The 22,295-nt window shown below is 53.2% G+C and overlaps 3 protein-coding genes across 3 annotated transcripts; 2 read left to right on the plus strand and 1 right to left on the minus strand.

The window, feature by feature from the left end:
- On the plus strand, positions 27-9,896 carry SMCR8 (Smith-Magenis syndrome chromosome region, candidate 8). Its single transcript, XM_021411031.1, has 2 exons — positions 27-2,687; positions 4,884-9,896. Exons 1-2 carry the CDS (start codon positions 334-336, stop codon positions 5,335-5,337), a joined length of 2,808 nt encoding a protein of 935 aa, XP_021266706.1. The 5' UTR covers positions 27-333; the 3' UTR covers positions 5,338-9,896.
- Positions 10,476-15,149, minus strand: SHMT1 (serine hydroxymethyltransferase 1). Its single transcript, XM_021411033.1, has 12 exons — positions 15,035-15,149; positions 14,209-14,333; positions 13,613-13,758; positions 13,134-13,249; positions 12,883-13,043; positions 12,683-12,764; positions 12,133-12,345; positions 11,822-11,938; positions 11,453-11,575; positions 11,114-11,230; positions 10,833-10,943; positions 10,476-10,645 (listed from the first exon to the last, which is right to left on the minus strand). The coding sequence occupies exons 2-12, from the start codon at positions 14,308-14,310 to the stop codon at positions 10,476-10,478; spliced, it is 1,458 nt and encodes a 485-aa protein (XP_021266708.1). The 5' UTR covers positions 14,311-14,333; positions 15,035-15,149.
- LOC110405618 (chemokine-like receptor 1) lies at positions 16,237-19,181 on the plus strand. Its single transcript, XM_021411037.1, has one exon. It carries the CDS (start codon positions 17,195-17,197, stop codon positions 18,278-18,280), a length of 1,086 nt encoding a protein of 361 aa, XP_021266712.1. The 5' UTR covers positions 16,237-17,194; the 3' UTR covers positions 18,281-19,181.

The raw sequence follows: 22,295 nt of genomic DNA on the forward strand, positions 1-22,295 counted from the left end.
ACCCCCCAGCGCGCTGCTGTTTCCGCGTCGGTGCGGCCTTTCCTTCTCTCTCGCTTCCAGGCCCAGGGTGGCTTTGAGCAAAGCGCAGCAGTGATTAAATCTGAGAACCACGACAGCGCCCGAACGCCTGGAGCGAGGGAGAGGCTGTGGAGGCGGTGGCGGCTCCGCTTCCGGGCGGCGGGGTGAGAGGTCGCGGCGTCATGTGAGCCCAAGATGGCGGCGGTGCCGCGGCGCCCGTGAGGGGAGCGGGGCCGGGGCTGCCCGGCCGAGACGGGGTCGGGGGGGGCCGGGGCGGCCTCGGTGCTCCATGTCGGGGCCCCCCCTGCGGGAATAATGATCAGCGCCCCTGACGTGGTGGCCTTCACCCGGGAGGAGGAGCTGGGGGACGAGCTGTACCGGGAGCCGCCGCTGCCCGAGGAGTACTCCGTGCCGCTCTTCCCCTTCGCCGGCCACGGGGCAAACCCCTGGGCCAAGGTCTCCAGCTCCAAGTTCAGCCGGGACTTCATCCTCATTTCCGAGTTCTCAGAGCAGGTGGGGCCGCAGCCCCTGCTGACCATCCCCGATGATGCCAAGGTGCCGGGCAGTTTTGATCTCAATTATTTCTCCCTTCGGATCATGTCAGTGGATTACCAGGCTTCTTTCGTGGGACACCCTCCCGGCTGCGCCTACCCCAAGCTGAACTTCGTGGAGGACTCCAAAGTGGTGCTGGGGGACTCGAAGGAAGGGGCCTTTGCCTATGTGCACCACTTGACACTGTACGACCTGGAAGCCAGGGGCTTTGTGAGGCCTTTCTGCATGGCCTACATTTCTGCTGATGAGCACAAAATCATGCAGCAGTTTCAGGAACTCTCTGCTGAGTTCTCCAAAGCCTCCGAATGCCTGAAGACAGGGAACAGGAAGGCATTTGCTAGTGAGCTTGAGAAGAAGCTGAAGGATCTCGACTACACCAGGACTGTGCTGCACAACGAAACCGAGATACAGAAGAAAGCCAACGACAAAGGGTATTACACAACGCAAGCCATTGAGAAGGCTAATGAGCTGGCCAGTGTGGAAAAGTCTATTATTGAGCATCAAGATCTGCTAAAGCAAATTAGGTCATACCCCTATAGGAAGCTGAAGGAGTCTGACTTCCACCCATATGAGCCTGAATGTACACTGGATCAGGCCGGTGCGGGCAGCGAGCAGGACCTGGCTACCTCTGACACTGCTGAGGTGGGCGAAATGCACCTCTACTCCCGCCTGCCCTCCTACACTCCCAAACTCATCAAAGCAAAGCCTGCCAAATGCTTTGACAAGAAGCTGAAAACGCTGGAGGAACTCTGCGATATTTATTTTTTCACCCAAACCCTAGATCAGTTGCATCACATTGAGAGGACTTTTAGAGGCGATGTGTGCTACCTCCTGACAAACCAGATCAGTAGGGCACTTCTGAAGCAACAAAGAGTAACTAACTTTCTGTTTGAAGATGTATCTTTTCTAGATGAAAAAGCACCTGAAAACCAGTACAGAGGCTGCCAGGGACTCAGTCAAGATGCTGCTGACAGGAAGTGTTCAGAAGAGTCCTCCGCTCCTAAAGTGGTTATCAGCCTGGGGTCCTACAAGTCTAGTGTGGAGTGCGTCCCGATCAAGATGGAGCAGGACACTGATGACCCTCAAGAACCTGCAATGACAGAATCCATAACTTTTGAACACCAGGAGAACCTGGACTATCTCGATGCAGATCTTAAAGGGAGCATCAGTAGCGGTGAGAGCATTGAAGTTCTTGGAACGGAGAAATCTGCGTCTGGGCTGATGAAATCGGAGAGCCAGGCCAGCTTGCCCATCAGCCCGAGCCCCCAGGTGGGCAGGAGCAAGGTGGGCAGCCGGAGGACCGTCAGCGAGGACAGCATTGAAGTCCTCAGTACCTGCCCCTCTGAGTCTCTTATCCCAGAAGATTTCAAAGCGAGCTACCCAAGTGCAATTAATGAGGAACCTTATGTGGATGATGAAGAGGGAGGCCTTCGTTTCAACCCCAGATTAAACCCAAACAACGCTGACGAGCAGGAGGATATCTCAAACCAGGAAAACTTGGAGCAGATCGATTCTGCCTGCTGTATTGGGAAGGAGAGCCCCAACTTCCTCGAGCCTCTGCCCGGCCTGGGCCAGAAGCAGTGCGATGAGGACGGTGTGGTCAGGATTCCCCCTCAGCCATACCGGCAGGCTGAGCAGGGGCTGCGCGGCAGCTTTGTGGGCTCCCCACCCTGTGACAGCGCTTCAGGGGGGCTCCTTCCCCACGAGCTTGACTCACGCTACCCTGCAGCAGGCAGGGAGGTGAGCAGGACCAGCCTGGACGAGTGCTCAGACTCCACGAGCTACATCAGCAGCGCCGCCTCCACCTGCTCCGACCGAACACCGTCTCCTGCTCACCCCGTGTGCCTCGCAAACGAGCGGCACAAAAAGAAGGCTGGGCAGAACGCGCTGCGGTTCATCAGGCAGTACCCCTTTGCCCACCCCGCAATATACTCTCTGCTCAGCGGAAGGACCCTGGTAGTGCTGGGGGAAGATGAAGCAATAGTCAAGAAGCTCGTGACCGCGCTCTCCATCTTTGTGCCGAACTGTGGCGCTTATGCCAAACCTGTGAAGCACTGGGTCACTTCCCCTCTGCACGTAGTGGATTTCCAGAAATGGAAGCTGATTGGGCTCCAGAGGTAAACTGGGGGGCTCTTTGCTTCTTGGTGTCGAGGTATATGATAAAAACTGAGTCTAGTAAGTGGGAATTTGAGAGAGGATTTGATGTGCAGAGGCATTCTCTTTATGTAATCACCTACACAGCTGCCACAGATTTCTGCTTCTGGGATGTATTTGTAGGAGGGTGCTGTGTTTGTCTGCTTCTTTGCATTCAGCCTCGCTTAAGAGTTAATCTAAAACATCTGCTGGGCACTTACTGCCTGGCTCATACTGTATTTTAGCTAGGAGGTTTCCTGATGTTTTAGATCTTAGTCTAGCAAAACAAGGGAACAGACACAACTCCTAATGATTTCCTGGCTAATCTGATAATGCAGCCCTCTTGAAGAGCCCCCTGTGCTTTGCTATTCCTCCTATCGCCTCCTTCTGAAATTCTCAACGTTTCTAGCTATAATTGTCTCTGAAGTGAGTGCTTGGGTATGCAGGCACCTTGGTTTGTGTTGGCAGGAGCATTCCTGCTGGTGTTGGTGAATGTCCTGTGACACCTGCATTTCTGGTGAAGGACAGAGGTGCAGAGTCTGCGGTTGTGCTGGACCCTCTTGGAGGGGTAGGGGGAGACAGTGTTTATAATGTGCTTTAATGCAGGAAAAAAACCCAGTGCCTGAAGTGTTCATGAGGCTGCAGAGCTGAAAGTGCAGCTCAGATGCAAAGGAGACCTGTTCAGGGCAAAGAGCATCACGAAGGCAGACATCCCTCCCCCAGCACCCAGTCCTAAAATGTGGCTTTGTAGTTCCTATTAGCAAAAAGCGATTGCTCAGCTCTTAAGATTTTGGCCTTTCCTTTATTGTTGTTATGAAAAGGATTTTCTGTGTTACCAGGATGCGTGCCAGCACTTTGGGTGCAGGTATGGCAGGTGGCAGGGAATGCCCACTGCTGTCACTGAGGTGGAAAGCATGAATCAGAGCGGTGAGAAGAATGTCCATAGCTCAGAACCAAGCTGGAATGGCTTCTGAGGGAGTGTTTCTGAGCATCCTAAAAGCTGAAATACAGAAATCTGCTTCCCAGGCTGCTGAGCATTGCATCTCCGGTGGTTGTGGATGACTGAGTTACCCAGAGCTGCGAGCTCACCCTGATTTTTGTGCTTGTGAGGCTGGCTGCCAGGTCTGCCACCAGCTCCTTCCAAACTTCTCTGCCTGTTGGTGAGGTCTTTAGAGGCCCTGAGTGTTTGCTGGCTGATTAATGTTTGTGGTTAGATGCAGTTTGTATGATGAAAAGTCCCTTTTTTTTTTTTTTTTTAATAAAGAGCGAACTGCTTGTAACATGTGTCAGTCATTTAGATTCTTCTCTGTGGAATGTTAATTAGTTGTTGAGTTTAACATGGATGCTCTCAGCAAACCATTTATACGAGGGCCATGGGAAGGAACTTGGAGGCTAAATTAATGATTCTGGCACAGCTGTCGGGTGCTGTTCTCCCAGAGCTGCATGCTGCCTGTGCACAGGGGCAGCTCCTGCACCAGCAGTTGGTGCTTCTGGTTTGGGGCTGGGAGCTGCTTCTCACCAGAGCAATTTGAAGCAGGCAGAACTGCAGAGCAGAAGGTAGGGCTTGTGTAGGCTTGTAATTTGCATTTAAATAGCATTAATTTAGGCTTGGTGAATAATTGCACATTGTGTGCGTGCTGCAGATTTGCATCTGGGTGAAGAATGCTTAGGCTCAGCCAGGGAATATTCTGGTCTAAGGATGGCTTCCTTTTTCAAGGAAGGTTTCGTTCCTCTTTGAGCTCCTCAGGGCAGCTCCTTCCCAAAACAACCAGACAGGGGGAAGGTGGAGCTCGTGGCAAGGGGATTTCTGTTCCCTTATTGTCACGTCCAGAAGGAAGCCAACAGCTGCTGCAAGATCTGTTTCTGTTACCAGAGATGTCGCTTCCCTCTCTCCCTGTCCTCATTTCTGTGTCTGCGAGGGAGGAAGCTGCCCACAGGGCTGTGTCTGTGAAGCAGCACTCGCACGGTATAGATCAGTGTATGTGGGGATCGTGGAGATAAGGTTCCCTTGGGGTCTGTCAGACTGGGATGGCGGAACAGCCTCCCTCTTCTGTGCCAGCCTTTATTTGCCCGCAGTGTGTCATAAGCTGGAGGGCAATTGGGTGTGATACAGGGGAGCGGGCAGTCCGCTTCGTAGCTCTCTGGTTTCCTCCAGCTGAACCTCTCTCTTGCTCTTTCAGGACTGTGTCTCCGGCCGGAGTGAACGTGCTGCACGCCCTCAGCCGGTACAGCCGCTACGTCAGCATCCTGGATGCAGACAGTAAGACTCTCCGCTGCCCGCTGTACAAGGGCACCTTGGTGGCCAGGCTGGCTGACCACCGCACGCAGATCAAACGGGGCAGCACCTACTACATGCACGTCCAAAGCGTCCTCACCCAGCTGTGTTCGAAAGCCTTCCTCTTCACCTTCTGCCACCATTTGCACCTTCCCATCAACGAAAGGGAACCGGAGGAATCCGTTGTGAACCGCAGGATGAACTTTCTGAAGCTTCATCTGGGCCTTGCCAATGAAGATATCAAAATTGTACAGTATTTAGCTGAGCTGCTGAAGCTGCAGTACATTCAGGAACCCGGCCAGGGGGCGAATCCTCTGCTCAGATTTGACTATGTTCCCAGCTTTTTGTACAAAATCTAGCAGCGTGTAGGCTGTCTGCCTGCGTACTCGGATTCTGATAAAGATCATCCGTGCTTGGCATTGATGCTGTCTGCAGTAGCTGTCATACATCAGGAAGGGGCAAAGAAGCCATTGTATTTGCAAGCATTTCTGCTTCATAGAAATCAGTGTCTGAGGGACTGAATTTCAGTGTGGTTCCCCGTTGCTAAGAATGTAGGTGTTCCATCACGTAAAACACTGGGCACTCTGTTTTTAAATGTTAGAAGGGACACTATTAACTTTTAAAATATATCATGGTAGCATCCCAGGGGGATTATGGCATGGAGGGAGAGACGGGCTGTGCTGTGGAGCAATGCTTAGTGGTGTGCAGCTCCCAAAACATGCAGGGCTCTGCGCTTCTGCCGGAGCCTTAAAAGCTGTTGCTCCTTTCCATGGAGTCAGGGCAGAGACCAGAAGGGAAATATAAAGGCCACATGATGTTTTTAACTCAGTAATGTCTCATGTGAGCATGGAATGTAAGCAGTGTACACGTGGAAACTGGCAGGATAGCAGTGTGCATTTACCTGTGAAGCAGCAGCTGGTGGTGTTCTTTTCCATGTTTTCTGAGTTTCCCAGAATTGCTTGTCCCTGGGCCTGAGGGAAAGCAGCAGAGGCACATGGATTTCCCTCCAGGAAGTGTTTGCCAGTTTTTCAGCTTTGTTGGAACCTGGAATGGGGACGAGCTCCTTAAGGAGACTAGCACCAAGGCTCCACTGCTGTGAATGTAGAGTGCTGTGCCTTGTTAATCTGTCACGTCCTGTTTGCTGGGCGACCTCTGAGAAGGGTGGGAGGGAGACCAGGAATCCTAAAAGCTTGTGAAGCTGGGAGTCACCTGCGAAGGAGAGATGGGGTCTGAACCAAATGGGCTTGAAGGTGCTTTTTGTGATGGGGAGACAAGCAGTGCAATTCAGCTGAAGCTATGCTTCAAGACAGCAAGCCTCTACAGCAGGCTGCCCAGCCAGTGAGGTACTAGTGCTCAGGAGATGCTAGGAGGAATTGAGTGGATTCCACGTTGTATCTGTACAGTTTCTATTTTTGTTGTTGTTGGGGAATTGACTTGTGCTTTGTGGCAAAGCCGGGTCAGTGTCACCGCATGCTGCTTCTGGCTGTGCCAATTTATTTTATTTTATTGCCAAGCCTTTGCCATGTCTCGACTACCTCTCACGTTGTGCTCTGGGTGGTTCATGACAGGGCAGAGCTGCAGCTCTCTGAGCCCAGACACAAGCACTTTCCTTTGGAAGCTTCCACACTGCTGTCAGTGCCAGAAGGGCGGTGCCACCATCACGGTGATGCCACTGGAAGATTGTTCCCTTTGGTGCTGGGAGCTTGGTGCTGGACACAGCACTTCCTTCTGGAGTCTGGCAGGAAATGCATCTTGTTGGCTGCAGCCTGCTCTGTCCTGTGCTTTGTGGTAATAGCAGCCCCCGTGGTACTTCTGAGCAAGAGAAAGAAGTCTTGCTAGGAAAGGTAGCCTGGTTTTATTTCTTTTTAGCACTTTTCTGTTTATAGGATGAGAACAGCTAAGATTGTATGAGATTAGCCCAAGTTTTGTTTTTTTAAATTTTTATTTGCTTGTTTTTAAAACCTCTGTTTACCATGATCATGTAAGACAGCACTGGAACGGAATGTGATCCTTCCATGCCTGTGGAAGTGTCTGTGTGGATGGAGGCTGGGGTTTGTCAGCATGAGCCTGGACCCTCTTGAAACATGCTGTGATAACCGTGCTGCTCAGAATCCTGTGCCCCAAAGAGAGGGAGCCTCCCTGGGGAGGCTGTCATCCCGCCACCAGCATCACTGCTTCAGGACCAGCCTCCTGCTCCCCTGCCCGCAGAGGGCTCTTGAAGTAGTCCAGGAGGTATTAACCAACGAGGCAAAGAGTCTGTTGCAAGTAGTAGCATCACTTGTGGTGGCCTACAGTGAGGCAGCCGGGACACCTGAGCTCACGATACTCTTCAGAGGGGTTTTGAGGCCAGGAGTTGCTTGTGATGGTCTCTTTGGTGCGCAGTGGGGAAGCAGTACGGCTTTGTGTTTCCTGAAGGGGAGCAGTGTGCCATGGTGTTGCTGCAGTGTGCCTGTGCATGGGGCTGCACACCTTCACTGCATGTTCAAAGACCTTTTCCTTCTCTGATTCTATCTGTGTCCTCCTGTAACACTGTTGTCGCATGTAACTGGGTCTGCTGGTGAAAGACTTCCATGTCCATACAAAACGTACTTTCTGAAGCGACTCGAGGTGTCTCCTTGTCAATCTGTGTGCATCTGGACAGCTTCCAGATTCCCTTGGATGAGGAAGGCACCATGCAGTCGGAAGCTCCCTGCACCCTGCCTGACTCACAGCTCTGGAAAAGCTTTCATCACAGCGGCTCGTGTTTTGTGCTGGGAAACTACCTGCAGTGTTTGGGTTTGAGGAGGGAGGGAGGAACTCTTTGCCTGCTGACTCACGTGTCTCTTCCTGCAGGCTGACAGCTCAGAGCAGCAGAGCAGGATCGATGATCAGCATTGACTGATTTCATAGTCACAATGGTCTTTATCTGGAATGTTCAGCTGCGCTCATTAACTATCAGATAAGTCACTTCTCCTCTACCAAACCTGAAGTACTGATATTCAAGGCCCTGTTGAGCAATACTTGCATTTCCACCTGCCTGACCTGCTTTATCTCTCTGCCACAAAGCAGTTCTGAATTTTGGAGGATGCCCTGGGGGCTTCGCTGGGCCTGTCATCACCCCGTGTTATCTATGCCTGGGCCATGGGGCAGGAGCTGTGTGGAAACATGCCTGGGAGCATTTGTCCTAAAGACACCAATGCCTTGTGGCATGAACAGCTGGATGGCCCCGAGCTCGCCTTCCTGCGCAGGGCAGCAGCGAGGAGCTGTGCCAGGCTCTGGGCAGCACCTAACTTGGGTCGCAGTTGAGGGCAGTGGGATGCGGCCCGTGGCTCAGGAGCTGAATTCCTCTTTGCTCAGCCGTTGATGTGTCCTTCTGATCTGACTGCACAGTAAAGATCCCTCTATCGGCACTTTAAGACGTTTTCCTCATCTTCGCTGTGTTACCTCACTAGTTTCTAATAACGGCAGACTTGCAACAAGTTAAGACCTTACTAACAGCTCCTGTGAAGAATCCTGGCACGCGTGTTAGCTGGCTTGTACCGTGCTGTAGTCCTCCAGCACGAGCAGGGCCGGTTCCCCACAGCTGCTGCGTGGTGCTGCCTGGCCTTCCTGCAGCTGCCCTCCATGCCAGCACCAGCGGTGTTGTGCATGGCCCCGATCTGCTCCTGCCAGTGCTGCCGCGCGCTCCTGCATGCTGGCTGCTGCAGCTCCGTCCTCTCTGCTGCCTGCTGTGGGATGAAGGCTTTTAAGGCCAGCGGGAGACTTCATCAGGGGAAAGGCCTCCCGTGACAGGGTGGCTGGGAGGGCAGGGCTCGGTGTTTGTGCTCCTCTTGTTCCCTGCATTGGGAGACATCTGCTTGCTTGTGCTCTGAGCTGTGCTGCCGGCCCCTTTGGGATCCCACCATGAGGATGGTCAGCCATAGGAGTAGGCAATACCAACCCTACACAGGTTTCATTTCTCAGAGGATAGTGCTTGGATTTCCTTTCATCCAGTAGCAATCACTTCTAAGCAGCTCCAAAGCTGTCTTGCCTTGACTAGGGAAGTACTGCCTATACTCTAGCAATATTAACCATTTTGTAAGGGCTGGGAGAAGCGCTTGAGGAGCGAGAGGTGATGTCTCCCTGCCCCAGGCCCGTTCTTTGGTTTTCATTCAGCACTGGGATGAATGCAGGCGGCCCTGAGCCCACAGTCTCGGGGCAGGTGACGGCCCACGCTGCTGGTTTGGCATCCTGGAGAGCTGGGCAGGACCCACTGCAGGGCACGGGGCTTGTAGCAGCGCTTTGGAAAGGCACCTCTAAGTGTGATGGGCAATTCAGCGAGCTGCGTGGGCTGAAGGAGAGTGACAGCTCCATGCTGTGCCCCAAAAGCACAATGTTAAAATGAGCAGGACTGTACCCTGCTATTTGAGGGAGCCTCGTGCTTGCTGCCAGAGCTGGGGAGGTCGCAGTGGCTCACTGGTCTTGAGATACGTTTTAACTGGAAGGCAGAAACACAGGGTACCCGGCCCTGCTGCTCACCCTGGTGCAGGGAGAGCACAGATGGGGATGGGGCTGGGGTAGGAGCTGCCTCTGAGGGCCGCGAGGAGGCTGTGATGAATTCTCATCTTATTTTAAAGCACTGTATCCTATTACTGCATGTTGAGTTACGTGTGCGTGCCTGTGTGTACTGAATGCTTGTGTCAGTAGTTAGAGCGAGTGTGAAAGGAGAAATCCAAGAAGCATGTCTCAGTGTCGTGCTGTGTTACTGCACAAGAACTTAACAGATGTTAACACCAAATGACTAGTCTGAGAAATGTACTTTAAAAAAAATTATTTATTTGGGTTCAGATATTTTTGAAATACAAAAATTGGTTGTATTTTTTAAAGCTTATAATTCTTGTCATACATTGTGGTTAAATTCTTAATTTTACTGTGCTTATTAAAAAATGGTTCTACCTAAGGTATGTCCTCAGAGGTCTGAGAAACCCCTGGAGATGTTGGCTTGTGCTGTAGTGGAGCTGGACTGGTGGCCCCAGCAGGGCTGTTCTCTGGGTTTGGGATGAGGCTTGGCCCCAGCAAAATGTGTGGAGACCCAAAAGGAGAGCTGGTGTGGGTGTAGGAAGGTGAGGCTTGGAGGCTGAAGCCAGGAAGACTTTGTAAGGCTGTGCAGTCCCTGGGCACAGGACCCTGAGTGCTGGCTCCTGGCTGTGAAGGCACACAGGAGGTCTGTGTGACCTCATCTGCTGCTCCCACAACAGCCCAACCCCAAACCTTGCCTTGATGCCAGGGATTTCCTTCTGCTCAGGCCCATTTGTAACATCTAGTGGTGATAATGTTGGTCTGTGCTCAGAGGGACTCCTGTTTAGGTAATGGGAGGGGAGAAGCAAGGAAGAGCCAGACGAGGAGCTGCTGCATAGGGCCAGTGCCAGCAGGGAGGTGCAGGGAGAAGGCACCAGGGTGATGGGCTCATGCTGAGGGTGTGAGTGTGCCGTGGTCCCTGGTGCTCCCTTGGTTCTGAGAGTGGGCCCAGTGCCTCCCATTACAGGACTGGCAGTCCTGGGAGTGGGAAGGTTGCTGCGAATGCCTCCACCTCTTCCTTCAGTGCCTTTAGCTCCCCTCGGTATTTCTCCTCCTCCAGTTTCTCCTTGAATTCCTTCAGCGTGGCCTTGGGGCTCATGTCCTTCTGCACACGCAGTGTCAACTCGATGCCTGCCGGGGTGGGAGATGTGTGGCTCAGCCCCAGCAGTGAGCAGGTGCCACTTCCAGCGGCTCTCTCAGCCCTGCCATGGCTGGTAGGGTTGGGGTTGCTCCCCAGGCCGCTTGGGAGAGGAGCTGGGCTGCCAGGGACTTGCTGCCCTGTGCCACCATCACCTGCTTCGGGAAATGGGACCCTCACCTCTGTGGATGTACCGGGCCACCATGCGGAAATCATCCTGCCGAAAGCCACGGGAGGTGAGAGCTGGTGTCCCGAAACGCAGACCGCTGGGACGAAGGGCACTGACATCACCTGCACCAGAACAAGCAGATGCGTGACCTGGTCACGTTCCAGAACGGCTGTGCATGGCCCCCAGTGGCTGGGAGCTCTGCAGGAAGCTCTGCATGGCCCTGGGGAGCACAGGGCATGAGGGGCACCCGGGTGCATGGGGCAGGATATGATGGAGCTTGTGGGATGCCTACCAGGGCACGTGTTCTTGTTGCAGGCGATGGAGCAGAGTTCCAGCACCCGCTCGGCCCGGCCACCGTCAGTGCCTCTGCTGCGCAGGTCCAGGAGAATGAGGTGGTTGTCAGAGCCCCCTGCAGAGAGAGGGGAGTTGAAGTGAACACTTGAGACTTCAGCAAAAAAAAAAAAAAAGAAGCTTGAGAGTGCAGCTGTTAAGAAATAGTTTTTCAGAAGTTCTGAGGAACTGTTCCAGCAAAGCCCTGCCCATCGTGCCCATAACCGTGTTGCCCCAGTGGTTGGTTTGCACCTGGGACAGGAAGCTGGCCCCATCCCAGGCAGCTGAGGCTGATCCTTACCCGTGACAATGTCATAGCCCAGCTCCATCAGTGCTGCTGCCAGCGTCTTGCAGTTGGCCACCACCTGCTGCTGGTAAGCCTTGAACTCGGGAGTCATGGCCTGCTGCAATGCCACAGCGATCCCTGGGGATGAGGCATGGCAGTGAGCTTTTGGGGACCAACAAAAGTCATCCTGGAAGCCAAGAAAGCTCATGGACAATCCCTTCCCCTAACCATGCAGGATAGGAACAGCCTGGTTTCTCCCTCAGCTGCATCAAGCTGGCTGCTCTTTGCTGCTATACCTCACAGCTGGAGCCCTCTGTACTGATACTGGGGCTCTGAGCTGAGCCAGGACATCTTTGTCCTCTCCTCACCAGCACAGATGCATACCTGCGATGGCGTGGTTGTGCGGCCCTCCCTGCAGCCCCGGGAAGACTGCTTGGTTGATGAGGCTCTCCAGGTTATAGAGCGTTTCCTTTCCTGTCTTGGGGTCCGTGCTGCGGGTGCCTGCGAGAGAAGAGAGCAGGGTCACACATAAGGCAACTCGGGAAGGAAATTCTGCTTGTTCCTCTTCAAATCTGAGCCTTTGGGATGCCCCGGATCTTTCTGCCCTTCCTCTTTCCCAGCTGGAGCAGGAAGGAGCTTTAATCCACAGCTCCCCTGGCCTGGGTAGAGTGTTTCTCCCAGCTCAGGTCAGGCACCTTTGCGATAGAAGATCATGCCAGCCCTGCAGCCCCGCAAGGTCTTGTGGGTGGTGGTGGAGACGACGTCGCAGTGTTCAAATGGTGAGGGCACGACGCCAGCAGCCACCAGCCCGCTGATGTGGGCCATGTCGGCCATGAGGTAGGCGCTGTTGGCATCGGCAATCTTTCGCATGCGGGCATAGTCCAAGTTGCGTGAGTAGCAACTGACACCTGCAATAGGACAAGAGGGAATGGCCTCAAGTTCTCAAGTTGCACCAGGGGAGGTTCAGGTCAGATATTAGGAATAATTTCTTCTCTGAAAGAGCGGTCAGACACTGGCACTGCTGCCCAGGGAGGTGTTGGCGTCACCGTCCCCAGAGGTGTTCAAGAGCCTTGGAGATTTGGCACTGAGGAACATGGTTAGAGGTCTTTTCCAACCTTAATGATTCTGTGATCCCATGGATCCCTTCCAGCTTGGGATGTTCAGTGATTCTATTCTATAATTCTGCAGCATCCCACTGCAATTGCCCACTAGCTTCAGGATTGGTGTGTAAGGGCTGCTCCTTACCTGCTATAATCAGCTTGGGGTGGAACAGGCGGGCGTTCTCCTCCAGTCGGTCGTAGTCAATGTAACCAGTCTTGGGATTCACCTGGGAGAGGAAGAGGAGGGTTCATCCACCTTGGCATGGGTGAAGATCAGCTGCTGTCAAGAGGTGCTTCCACTTATGAAGTCCACGACCTGACTCCCACTGGAGCAGCTTTCCATACCTTGTAGGGCATGGACTCGAAGAAGACAGAGGTGGCAGAGATCTTCTTCTTGTCCGTCATGAACCCGTGGGTTAGATGGCCCCCATCAGGCAGGTCCAGCCCCATGATTCTGCCATGGGGCTCCACCAGGGCCGTGTACACCGCAAAGTTAGCGGGTGACCCTGTGGCAGGAGCACACAAGGCAGTTCATAGGTGCTGGGGCATGCAGAGAACGCCACAGCCTGTGCTGGCTCCCCTGGGGACACCATTACCTGAGTAGGGCTGGACGTTGACACCCCACTTCTGGGGGTCGAGCCGGAACGCCTGCAGGGCTCGCTTCTGGCACAGCCTTTCCAGCTCATCTACGAACTCGGTGCCACCATAGTACCTGCCAGTAAAGGATGGGGAAGGAGTTACACTGAGGTTGGTGTCTGCTGAGAACAAACCTCAAAGTTAAAACTAATCTGTTCATTCAGGAATGTGTGCCCAAGGCGGTGCCAGCTGTGAGGCCAGGATACTGCTGTGTTTGCAAGCAGCAGATGTGACCCTGCTACAGTTGTCTGGTGCATGGCCAAGAACAGAAGCTGGGAGGGTCAGATGCTGCCCTGCAGGAGCTTGGCTGCCAGCACCAGGACACGAGTTCCTTCCCAGAGAGGAGGTCTTGAGGTAAACATGGCAGTCCAGATGGTCCCCGTCCCCTCCCTACAAGGGTTTTAGTTTTGGGTGGCTCAGGCTCTCCCTGGCCCCATACCTCTGTCCAGGGTAGCCCTCAGAGTATTTGTTGTTCAAGCAGGATCCCAGCGCCTCCAGGACTGCGCAGCTCGCAAAGTTCTCTGATGCAATCAGCTCCAGCCCCAGCCTCTGCCGCTGCTTCTCCTTCTTGATGATGCTGTACACCTTGGGGAGGGAGAGAAAGCTTCACTTGTGCTGACTCTACATGGAGGTGTGGGTGCTGCATAGCACAGGACGCACTCTCAGAGGGGTCAGGACGATGGAGAGCAGCCTGAAAGCTGCTAGAGAAGGAAGATGAGGTCCCTTCTTGGTACAGTTAATCACATGTGTCCTGACATATAATGGTTTTCTATCTACCACAAAGCCATCAGATAATTCAGTTCTTGCTTGGGCTGGAGCCAAGGGTAATAGCCGTGCTGCTGGGTGGGTGCAGGTATCTGAGATCCAGGCAGAGAGTTATGAGCAATGGTGGGAAAATTACAGCCATAGTACGTGCATGTAGCTGAAGGGTGCCCTCTCTGTGTGTAGCAAGACACTGGGGATGGCCAAGTCCCAGCAGCTTGGCCTTGGATTGTGCCCCTGGCTCAAGGAGGTCGGTGTCCCAATGGTTCTCACCTCAGGGTCATTGGTGTCGAGTGGCTCCAGCAGCATCTTGCTGTGGGAGGCCCAGAGCTCCGCGCTGGGGAGGCTCCCAGCACCCTGTGCCACATTCGCCATCTGTCCACTACCTCCAATGGCACCTGCAAAAGGCAAAGGGAGGGTGTTTATTACAGCAATGTGGCCATTCCCAGTACCCTCCTGTCCTCCCCCAACCTGGTTATTGCACAACCAAGGTGTGGGGTTTCCTCCTACCCCTCCCTTGTCCTGGCACTTGGGGAGCCCATGGGCAAACATGATAAACTCCAGCAGTACCATTTCATTTTGCTCAGGCTTTAGACTTAAACTTGCTTTAAGCCCAAGGTGGCAGCAGCCCCCCAGCACTGAGCATTACAAAGCAGCGCACAAACCCCAGGGCAGGCATGGCAGCCCAGCTCCAGTCCTGGCTGCACACAAAGTGTCTTTTTATCCATTAACCCCGCAAGGCCACAGAGGGGCCGTGAGCTGGTTGTTAAGCAATCCGCTCCGTTCAGCAGCACGGCTCCCGCTGGGCTCAGAGGCTCGGCTGCCCCAGGGCTTTGCTGGCAGCGGGCTGAAATGAAGGAGCATTGTGCGGGGTGCAGTGCGAATGCACGCTGCTGGCAAAGGGCTGCAGGGAGGACAAAGCTGCACAGACCCTACCAGGGAGAGCCCCGTTGCCACCCTCCTGGTGGGACGTGGGCATGGGCACTGCCCTGGCGTTTCACCTGCTCCATCGCACGTGGCTCCGTCACATCCCATACCCCGGCTCCGGTACCCGCCCCGACATCCGTGCTGCAAGCACCACCGCCCACCCTGCTCCCACCTTGCACGGTCCCTGCCCGCCCCGCAGCCCGGCCCGGCCCTGGCCCCGCGGCACCGCACCGATCCTGATCCCGATCCTGGCCCGCTCAGCCGCCCAGCGGGAACCCGCGCGCCTAGCATACGCTGCCGGGTCACACCCCTCCAGCTCTCGACCAATCAGCGCCCGAGAGATGAACACTCCGAAAACTCTTCGTCCAATCCGCGGCGCGCTCCGCCTCCTCCCCACTCCCCATTGGCCCACGCTCAGGCGGAGTCGACGGCGCTGCCGGCACGCGGGTTGACCTTGGCCTGGCCGGGGGCTGCGCGGGGCCCTGAGCCCACGGGAGCCGCCCGCTTCCCCAGCACCGGGGCTCCCCGCCAGCCGAGGTCCCCTGAGCCTCCCTGCCAGCCCTAGAGGTGCTCCCTGCCGCCCCCATCCCGACCCCGCGGGGGTTTCCAGCCGCCCTCGTGGCGGGGCTGCCGGCCGGGGCAATGCGCAGAGCCCGGCGGGACCGCTGTGCGTGGTACTCGGCCACGGTGCGGGCTGGGAGCACTGCCCGGGGGAGCAGAGCCTGCCCCGTTCCCTCTGCGGAGGGCAGCCCTGGTGCGCTCTGGGGTGTCCTGGTGCCCTGGAAGAATGTTTCAGCTCCGGAAGGATGAGGCGTGCAGGCAGGAGTAGGGCTGCACTGTGTCTGTGCTTCGAACCCAAGCAGGCACTTGAGTTTGGCCAACCTGACCCAAGAGACCACAGATGGAACTTCAGGGGTTAAATCAATGTGCGGTAAATTGAGGAACAGGGTTAGGGAATAAGCAGTCCCAGTAAATTCCTTGTGATCCCGAGTGATGGAAAAGCAGAGTGTGCACTGTGAGTCATAACGGTGAAGAGCAGCGTCTCAAGGCGCAGTGAGGCTGGGGCTGCAGGCAGAGCAGGAGCGGTGCAGCGCTGTGGTGAGTGCGGCCGGGTCCTGGCCGTGAGGGGTGCTGGGCACAGAGGTGGGTGTGTGAGTACCGGGGTGGCTGTTGCACCAAAACTCACCTTGGATACTGCTCTGCCTGGAGCGTACATGTCCTCATGCGGTTTTTCTCCCAGGTAACAGTGATGGGGTAGGAGGTAATGGCCTTAAATTGCACCAGGGGAGGTTGAGGATGGATGCTAGGAACAATTTCTTCTGTGAAAGAGCGGTCGGGCACTGGCACTGCTGCCCAGGGAGGAGTCTCCGTCCCTGGAGGTGTTCCAGAGCTGTGGAGATGTGGCACTGAGGGACGTGGTCAGTGGGCACGGTGGGATGGGCGGGGGTTGGACTTGATCTTTGGAGATCTTTCCCAACCTTAATGATTCTATGCTACTACGATAGTTGTTGAAGGAACAATCTTTTAATGTAACAATTCTAACAGTTTTTAGCTCTGTTAATTTGTTGTCGGTCACCAAAGAGCTTGGCCACCGCTGTGGGATTTGGATTTTTGTGGTTCTGTTCTCAGCCCGGGGCTGGCTGCTGTCACAGACTGATCATGGATGAGTTGTTCTGACACTGCCGATGCCAGCGGCAGAGCCTGGGCTGGTGTCTGGGCTCACAGGGTGCCAGGGAACACCATGCTGGCTGATGCCATCCCCCTGCCCACAGCCCCCTGGGCCCTCTGGTGTGGAAAGAGCTGCTAGCAAAAAGATCTTTGATATCATTTATTTTCTGCCTCCCAGTGTCAGTGGGCTGGCAGTCAGTGTGGGTGACAATCTCTGTGGCCATCCAGGGACTTCCCGAGAGATGAGTAATTGTGCTAGTCCTGGTGGGTCCCTGGGTTTTTGCTTGCAGCACTGGGACTCTGAGTTGTCCTCGTGGTGACTGAGCATCTGCTTAAATGTCTCCCCTTCCTGCTGGCATCATCCCTTCATGACAGGATCAGATCAACACAAAACTTTCAGACTATCTTCCTCCCACTGTCTCGGTTCACTGGGATCTTGCTCAAATGGCTTGAATTCCTCGTGTCTCACAAGAATTCATCTGCCATTCTGAAACAGATGTTCTATAGAGAAGTATGGTCATTGTTAAGTCATTCTAAGTGGATATTTCATGTTTGTATATCCATTTTGTGTGCAGTTGCAATCAAAGATTCTCCCCAGAGCTATGAGACCTGCAGATAATAGCAGTGTGTGCTGTTACGGTTTCAGGACCCCAGTTTGCTGGCAATGGAGAGCGTCTCTTCGTCCCCATCACCCTTCACTGACAGCTCCCCCTCCATGCCCTCTGGGAATGCCACGGCCCACGACCACTACTCTGGCCTCCAGAAAAGCCTGCATGTCCTCTCCATGGTGGTGTACAGCATTGCCTGCGTGCTGGGAGTGACGGGGAACGGCCTGGTCATCTGGATTGCAGGCTTCAAGATGAAGAAGACGGTGAACTCAGTGTGGTTCCTCAACCTGGCCATCGCTGACTTCATCTTCACCTTTTTCCTGCCCCTCAGCATTGCCTACACGGCTCTGGACTTCCACTGGCCCTTTGGGAAGCTGCTGTGCAAGCTGAACAGCACCATCGCCTTCCTCAACATGTTTGCCAGCGTCTTCCTCCTGATGGTCATCAGCGTGGACCGCTGCATGGCCGTGGCCTTCCCCGTGTGGTCTCACAACCGCAGGAGCCCGGAGCTGGCATCCAGGGTCGCGCTGGGGACGTGGGGCCTGGCCGTCCTGCTCAGCTCCCCGTACCTCGTTTTTCGTGACACCGCGCTCAGTTCCCGTAACATCACCAGCTGCTATAACAACTTTGCGCTGTCTGATGACTACACGGCCGAGGAGACACGGAGGCTGTGGAGGATGAGGCACAAAGCAATGATCATAACACGGTTCTTATGTGGGTTCCTCATCCCCTTCACGGTGATTCTCATCTGCTACAGCATTGTTGCTGTTAAGCTGAAAAGAAGGCAGCTAGCCAGCTCTGCGAAGCCATACAGAATTATCATTGCTGTCACGGTCTCATTTTTCCTCTGTTATTTCCCCTATCATGTCTTCTCCTTGCTAGAAATATCCCAAAACTCTTCCAGTCATGAGATGAAAATGGCCCTTTACATAGGAATCCCCTTGGTTTCCAGCCTTGCTTTCTTCAACAGCTGCATTAACCCCATCCTGTATGTCTTTGTGGGGCCAGATTTCAAGGAGAAGTTTTGCCAGTCCATCCTGTCAACCTTTGAAGGGGCCTTCAGTGAGGAGTCGGTGTTGGGCAGCCTGAGCAGCAGGAGGAAGTCCAGGTCTGCCTCGGAAGCAGAGGTCCCAAGGCTCTGAGTGGGCATGGTTCAGCACGGGCACCACTGGAGGGCAGTTCTCTCCTCCTCTCTCCTTTTCCTCTCTTCCTCTCTTTTTCCTGCTGATTTGTCACAACTTCCCATTTTTAGCAGGCAACCCTTTAAAAAGGTCTCAGAGTCTGTGACTCTGCTGACAGGCCTCCCTTTATTTTCCCTTCTCTCCAGCGTCCTTCAGCCATGTGAAGCAGCCTCTGAGCCCAGCGGGGTCACCTTGTAGGCACCTGATTCTGTTTGCATCGCCACTGGGTTCACCCCCACGGCATTCCTACATGGCAAGTGACCCGCTGAGAGGATGTGTTCCCTGCACTTGCCAGGATTTTCTGGCAGCCAGACTTTGCTGGGATGCAAAAATTCTGGGGTTCCACCAGGGGGCAAAATTGGATGCAGGTGTGCTGGGACTATAGGCAGCTGGCACTTCATCCTGGAAGAGGGTGGAGGGAAGAGCTGCTTCATAAATCCCTTATAATTAAATCAGTAAAGAAAATACATCTTTTCCTGTGCATCATATCAATCTGGCACATGGGCTGCTAAAGTTTAAGTAGAAAATGATTAAATTAAAAAAAAAAAGCAGCATGAACATGCAGTGGGATCTGCCTGGAAGCACTTTTGCAAATGCAACTTTTAAAGAAATAGGATTAAATGAGGTGGTTATGTGTATTTTTGTAGGGTCTGGGCTAGCTAGGAAAACATTCATCTTTTCTCTCCTGAGATGAGTTATTGGTTGTGTCCCACTTACTCAGGTTTGATGTTCAGTGTAACTGTTCCTGAGCAATGCTTCACATCTGTGTTTGACCTGCTTCTAGCCCTTGTATAGCTGAAACCTGTCGTTTTGTACTGTTGGTGAATGGATATTAAACTCCATTAAACTTATTTAAAAGAAACATACCCAGCCTGCTGTGCTGCCTGTGTGATCCATTCAAAATGAGCATGATCATGTTTGCTAACAAAGCTACTAGATAAGAAGATTCAATGCCCACAGTTTGGAAATTGCTCCCAGTAACTCTCCCCTGACTGATGCAGGTAGCAGTCCCAAGTTTGATCACCCTCTGAACAGCTTTGATGATTATGGCATAAAATGTTGGTTAGGTAGAAGGGAAGGTTCCCATCCCAACACGGGGCAGCTGTGTGAGCAGGTGCTGGTATCACACCTCCTTCCCCTACCTGTAACATGGCATAAACTGCCACTGTCCCATTTATGCTGCTAGGAAGCTGCTGTGGAACCTCACTGCTGGATTCTGACTGAATCCCAGCCTGAATGTATGAATGTGCACGTCCCTCATTTCTGCGTGGATGACAGTACCGAGAGATCTGTCACTTGAACACGTTAGGGATTAATTATGGGTTTGCTGGGTCATACAGCATTAAATGAAGGTTGTGATCCAACAGGCACGCATGTACTTAACCTTAAACTCATGCATAATCCCACTGAGATCAGGGAATGTAGCAAGACCATCCGTATGTCAAGCATGAGTGAACAGAAAGATTTACCCTTTACCACAAATTGCTCCCTGTCATCCAGATAAAACTGCAATGTTTGCTATGCAGTGCAATGCTGGGGCTGTTTACTTGCTCCTGGTGGCAAACGACAGCATTGATTGCAGTGTCAAGGTTGTGCAGATTGGCATTTGCTCTTTCTGGTTTTCTTCATCTGTTTGCAGAGCCCACATAATTCCTTATGACAAGCGTCTCTGAGACTGCTGGACCAAAGCCCTGGCCTCCCACTGTGCCTCCCTCATCATCCCAGAACCCTTGAACTTGGAGTGTCACAGTTTGGGATAGGAAAGGAGGCAATTTTCCGGGCCCTGTGGGTATACCAGATGGGTACAGGGTTCTGATGTCAATGCAGCAGAGAGTCTGTGTGATATAAGGAACTGCTGCTGAAATACCAGGAGAGCAACCTACAGAGCATCACGTTCTCCTTGGCATCCCAGCCAAGCACAGTGTGCCATTAGCACAACAGCTTCGGCAAATCCCATTTAAGCCCACAACTAAATTGTCTTCTCTCTCTTGCAATATTCCTCCCAGAAGTTGCCTCCTCTCTAAGTGGCACGTTATTATGGTTAAGCAAAGTAGTGTGCCTTCACACAGCTCTCTCCTTGCATGACGGAGAAGGGACTTAGAGAGTTTCAAACAGCTGTTCCTGAGAACATCTGTCAAAGTACTGTTGGGGAAAAAAATGGGAAAGGGAATGTTTTATCAACGCAAACCAACAGCTCATGGCCATTGCTGTGTTGCAGGATGGTCACAGAAATACTTCTGTCATGCTGGGTCTGATCCCAAGCCTTTGTGCAAAGCTGACATCAGTCAGGGTTAGGATACCCAGGGACTGGTTCCAAGATAAATCTCCCACTGCATCAAGTTCCCTCGTGTTCAGACTAGATCATTATTACAGTGACAACTATGGTAGTCCCTCATTCCTAACTAGAAGGCAGGCTATTCATTCTCTCTGATATTCATATTTGCCATGTGTGTAAATAAAAAAGCTTGAATGAAAAAAAGAAATCCAAAGATAAGCAAACAGCATTTTTGCAGCTGTGCCCCCCTCTGACGCAGATTTGCTCTCAAGGCTCTTTCAGATGTGACCAGATGGGTGGTGCTGGGCTTCAGGAACAGCCCGAACCTCTGGTGTTTGCAGTTGTTGAGAAAGGCGCAGGTCGGCTGTCCTGCTGGCATTGGCCTGATTGGCTCTGCAGAGGGGCCGCTCCGTGTGGAGGCAGACAGCTCCACTCCTACAAATAGGGTTGGGATGTGCAGAGCCACTTGGGGTGTGCTGGGTTCAGTTGTGCATGGGGAGAGCTGAGAACAAGCAAGTTTTGGTAGTTGGGGTGTTTGGTATTAAGTAGCAGGGCAGTGTGAGAATTCTGATGAGGGCATTGCTGCTTTGGAGGTGGGTGAGATGAACATGGTATCACCAAAACATCTTGGTGATAGAGCTCAGAAAGGCTTGGCAGGTGATTTGGGGCTAGAGGCTTTGTCATGGCAGAAAACCCAAAGCCCATGCCTTCTGAGTGCACCCTGCGCTGGTTCAGAGCTGTCCTCAAAGGAAGGGAGCAAGGGAAGGAGATACCTTGCTACCTGGTGCAGGTGGGAGGAATGATGTCACGAGGCTAGTTCGGGTGAGCGAAAACAGAATGGGCAGAATCCCATTACAACATGACTGTGACCCATCCTGATCCAAACCCAGGCTAAGTGGTACCAGGTCAGTGTTCCATTTCTGGCCGGATTAGGGTCTGCCAGAAAGGTTTGATGTTCTTTAGTGCGAGAAAAAGTCAGCATGGCATTTTCATTATGCTGGGGCACCACCACAGTGCAACTGTATTTATGACACAGCTGCTTCTGTAGGGAAGACAGGATCTTAGACAAGGATTTAACAAGCATCTCAAGGAGTTAAAGCCTGGGGTGACTTGCAGCATGTAGTCCTTGATAGCAGTGGATTATTGCTATGCCTGGCAGTTCTATGTTGTTTTAGCAAGCATTTTAAATCAGGATTTCAACCAGAGCTGTAGCTGCTTTGCTCTGGAGGAGAGAGTATAGCAGGTGACTCTGGAGGTGGGAGAAGCTGCAGAGCTATCAGGGACAAATCAACCAAGCAGCATCTCAAGAGGAGATGGTACTTTTTCCTTGGGACCTGGAGGAGAGCATGGAAATAAAAACTGAGCTCAGAATAGTTAAGAGGAAAGAGGGAGGGAAGAATAGGAGCTGAGACAGCCTTAAAAGTACCAGCAGCGGATGGTGGGTGCAGGTGGACGGAGGGTGATTCAGCAAGAGAGGAAGTTCTCATTAGATGCTCCTTAATGAGACAATAAAAGCCTGTGAGAAGCCTACTAGCTCTTTTGCATTTCTTCTGGCGAAATCTCCCTGGTGAGTAAAACTTTTAAAGTATCCCACTCTTGAATCTGGGGAATGGGCTTACGAAAGGTCAAACTAAAGGCAATGTATGGAGATCTGAGAGCAGAACCTCTTCCAGAGCTTGCTGAAGCTAGGTGGGGAAAAAT

This window comes from Numida meleagris, chromosome 13 (assembly GCF_002078875.1).
Source record: "Numida meleagris isolate 19003 breed g44 Domestic line chromosome 13, NumMel1.0, whole genome shotgun sequence".
Taxonomy (NCBI): Eukaryota; Metazoa; Chordata; class Aves; order Galliformes; family Numididae; genus Numida; species Numida meleagris.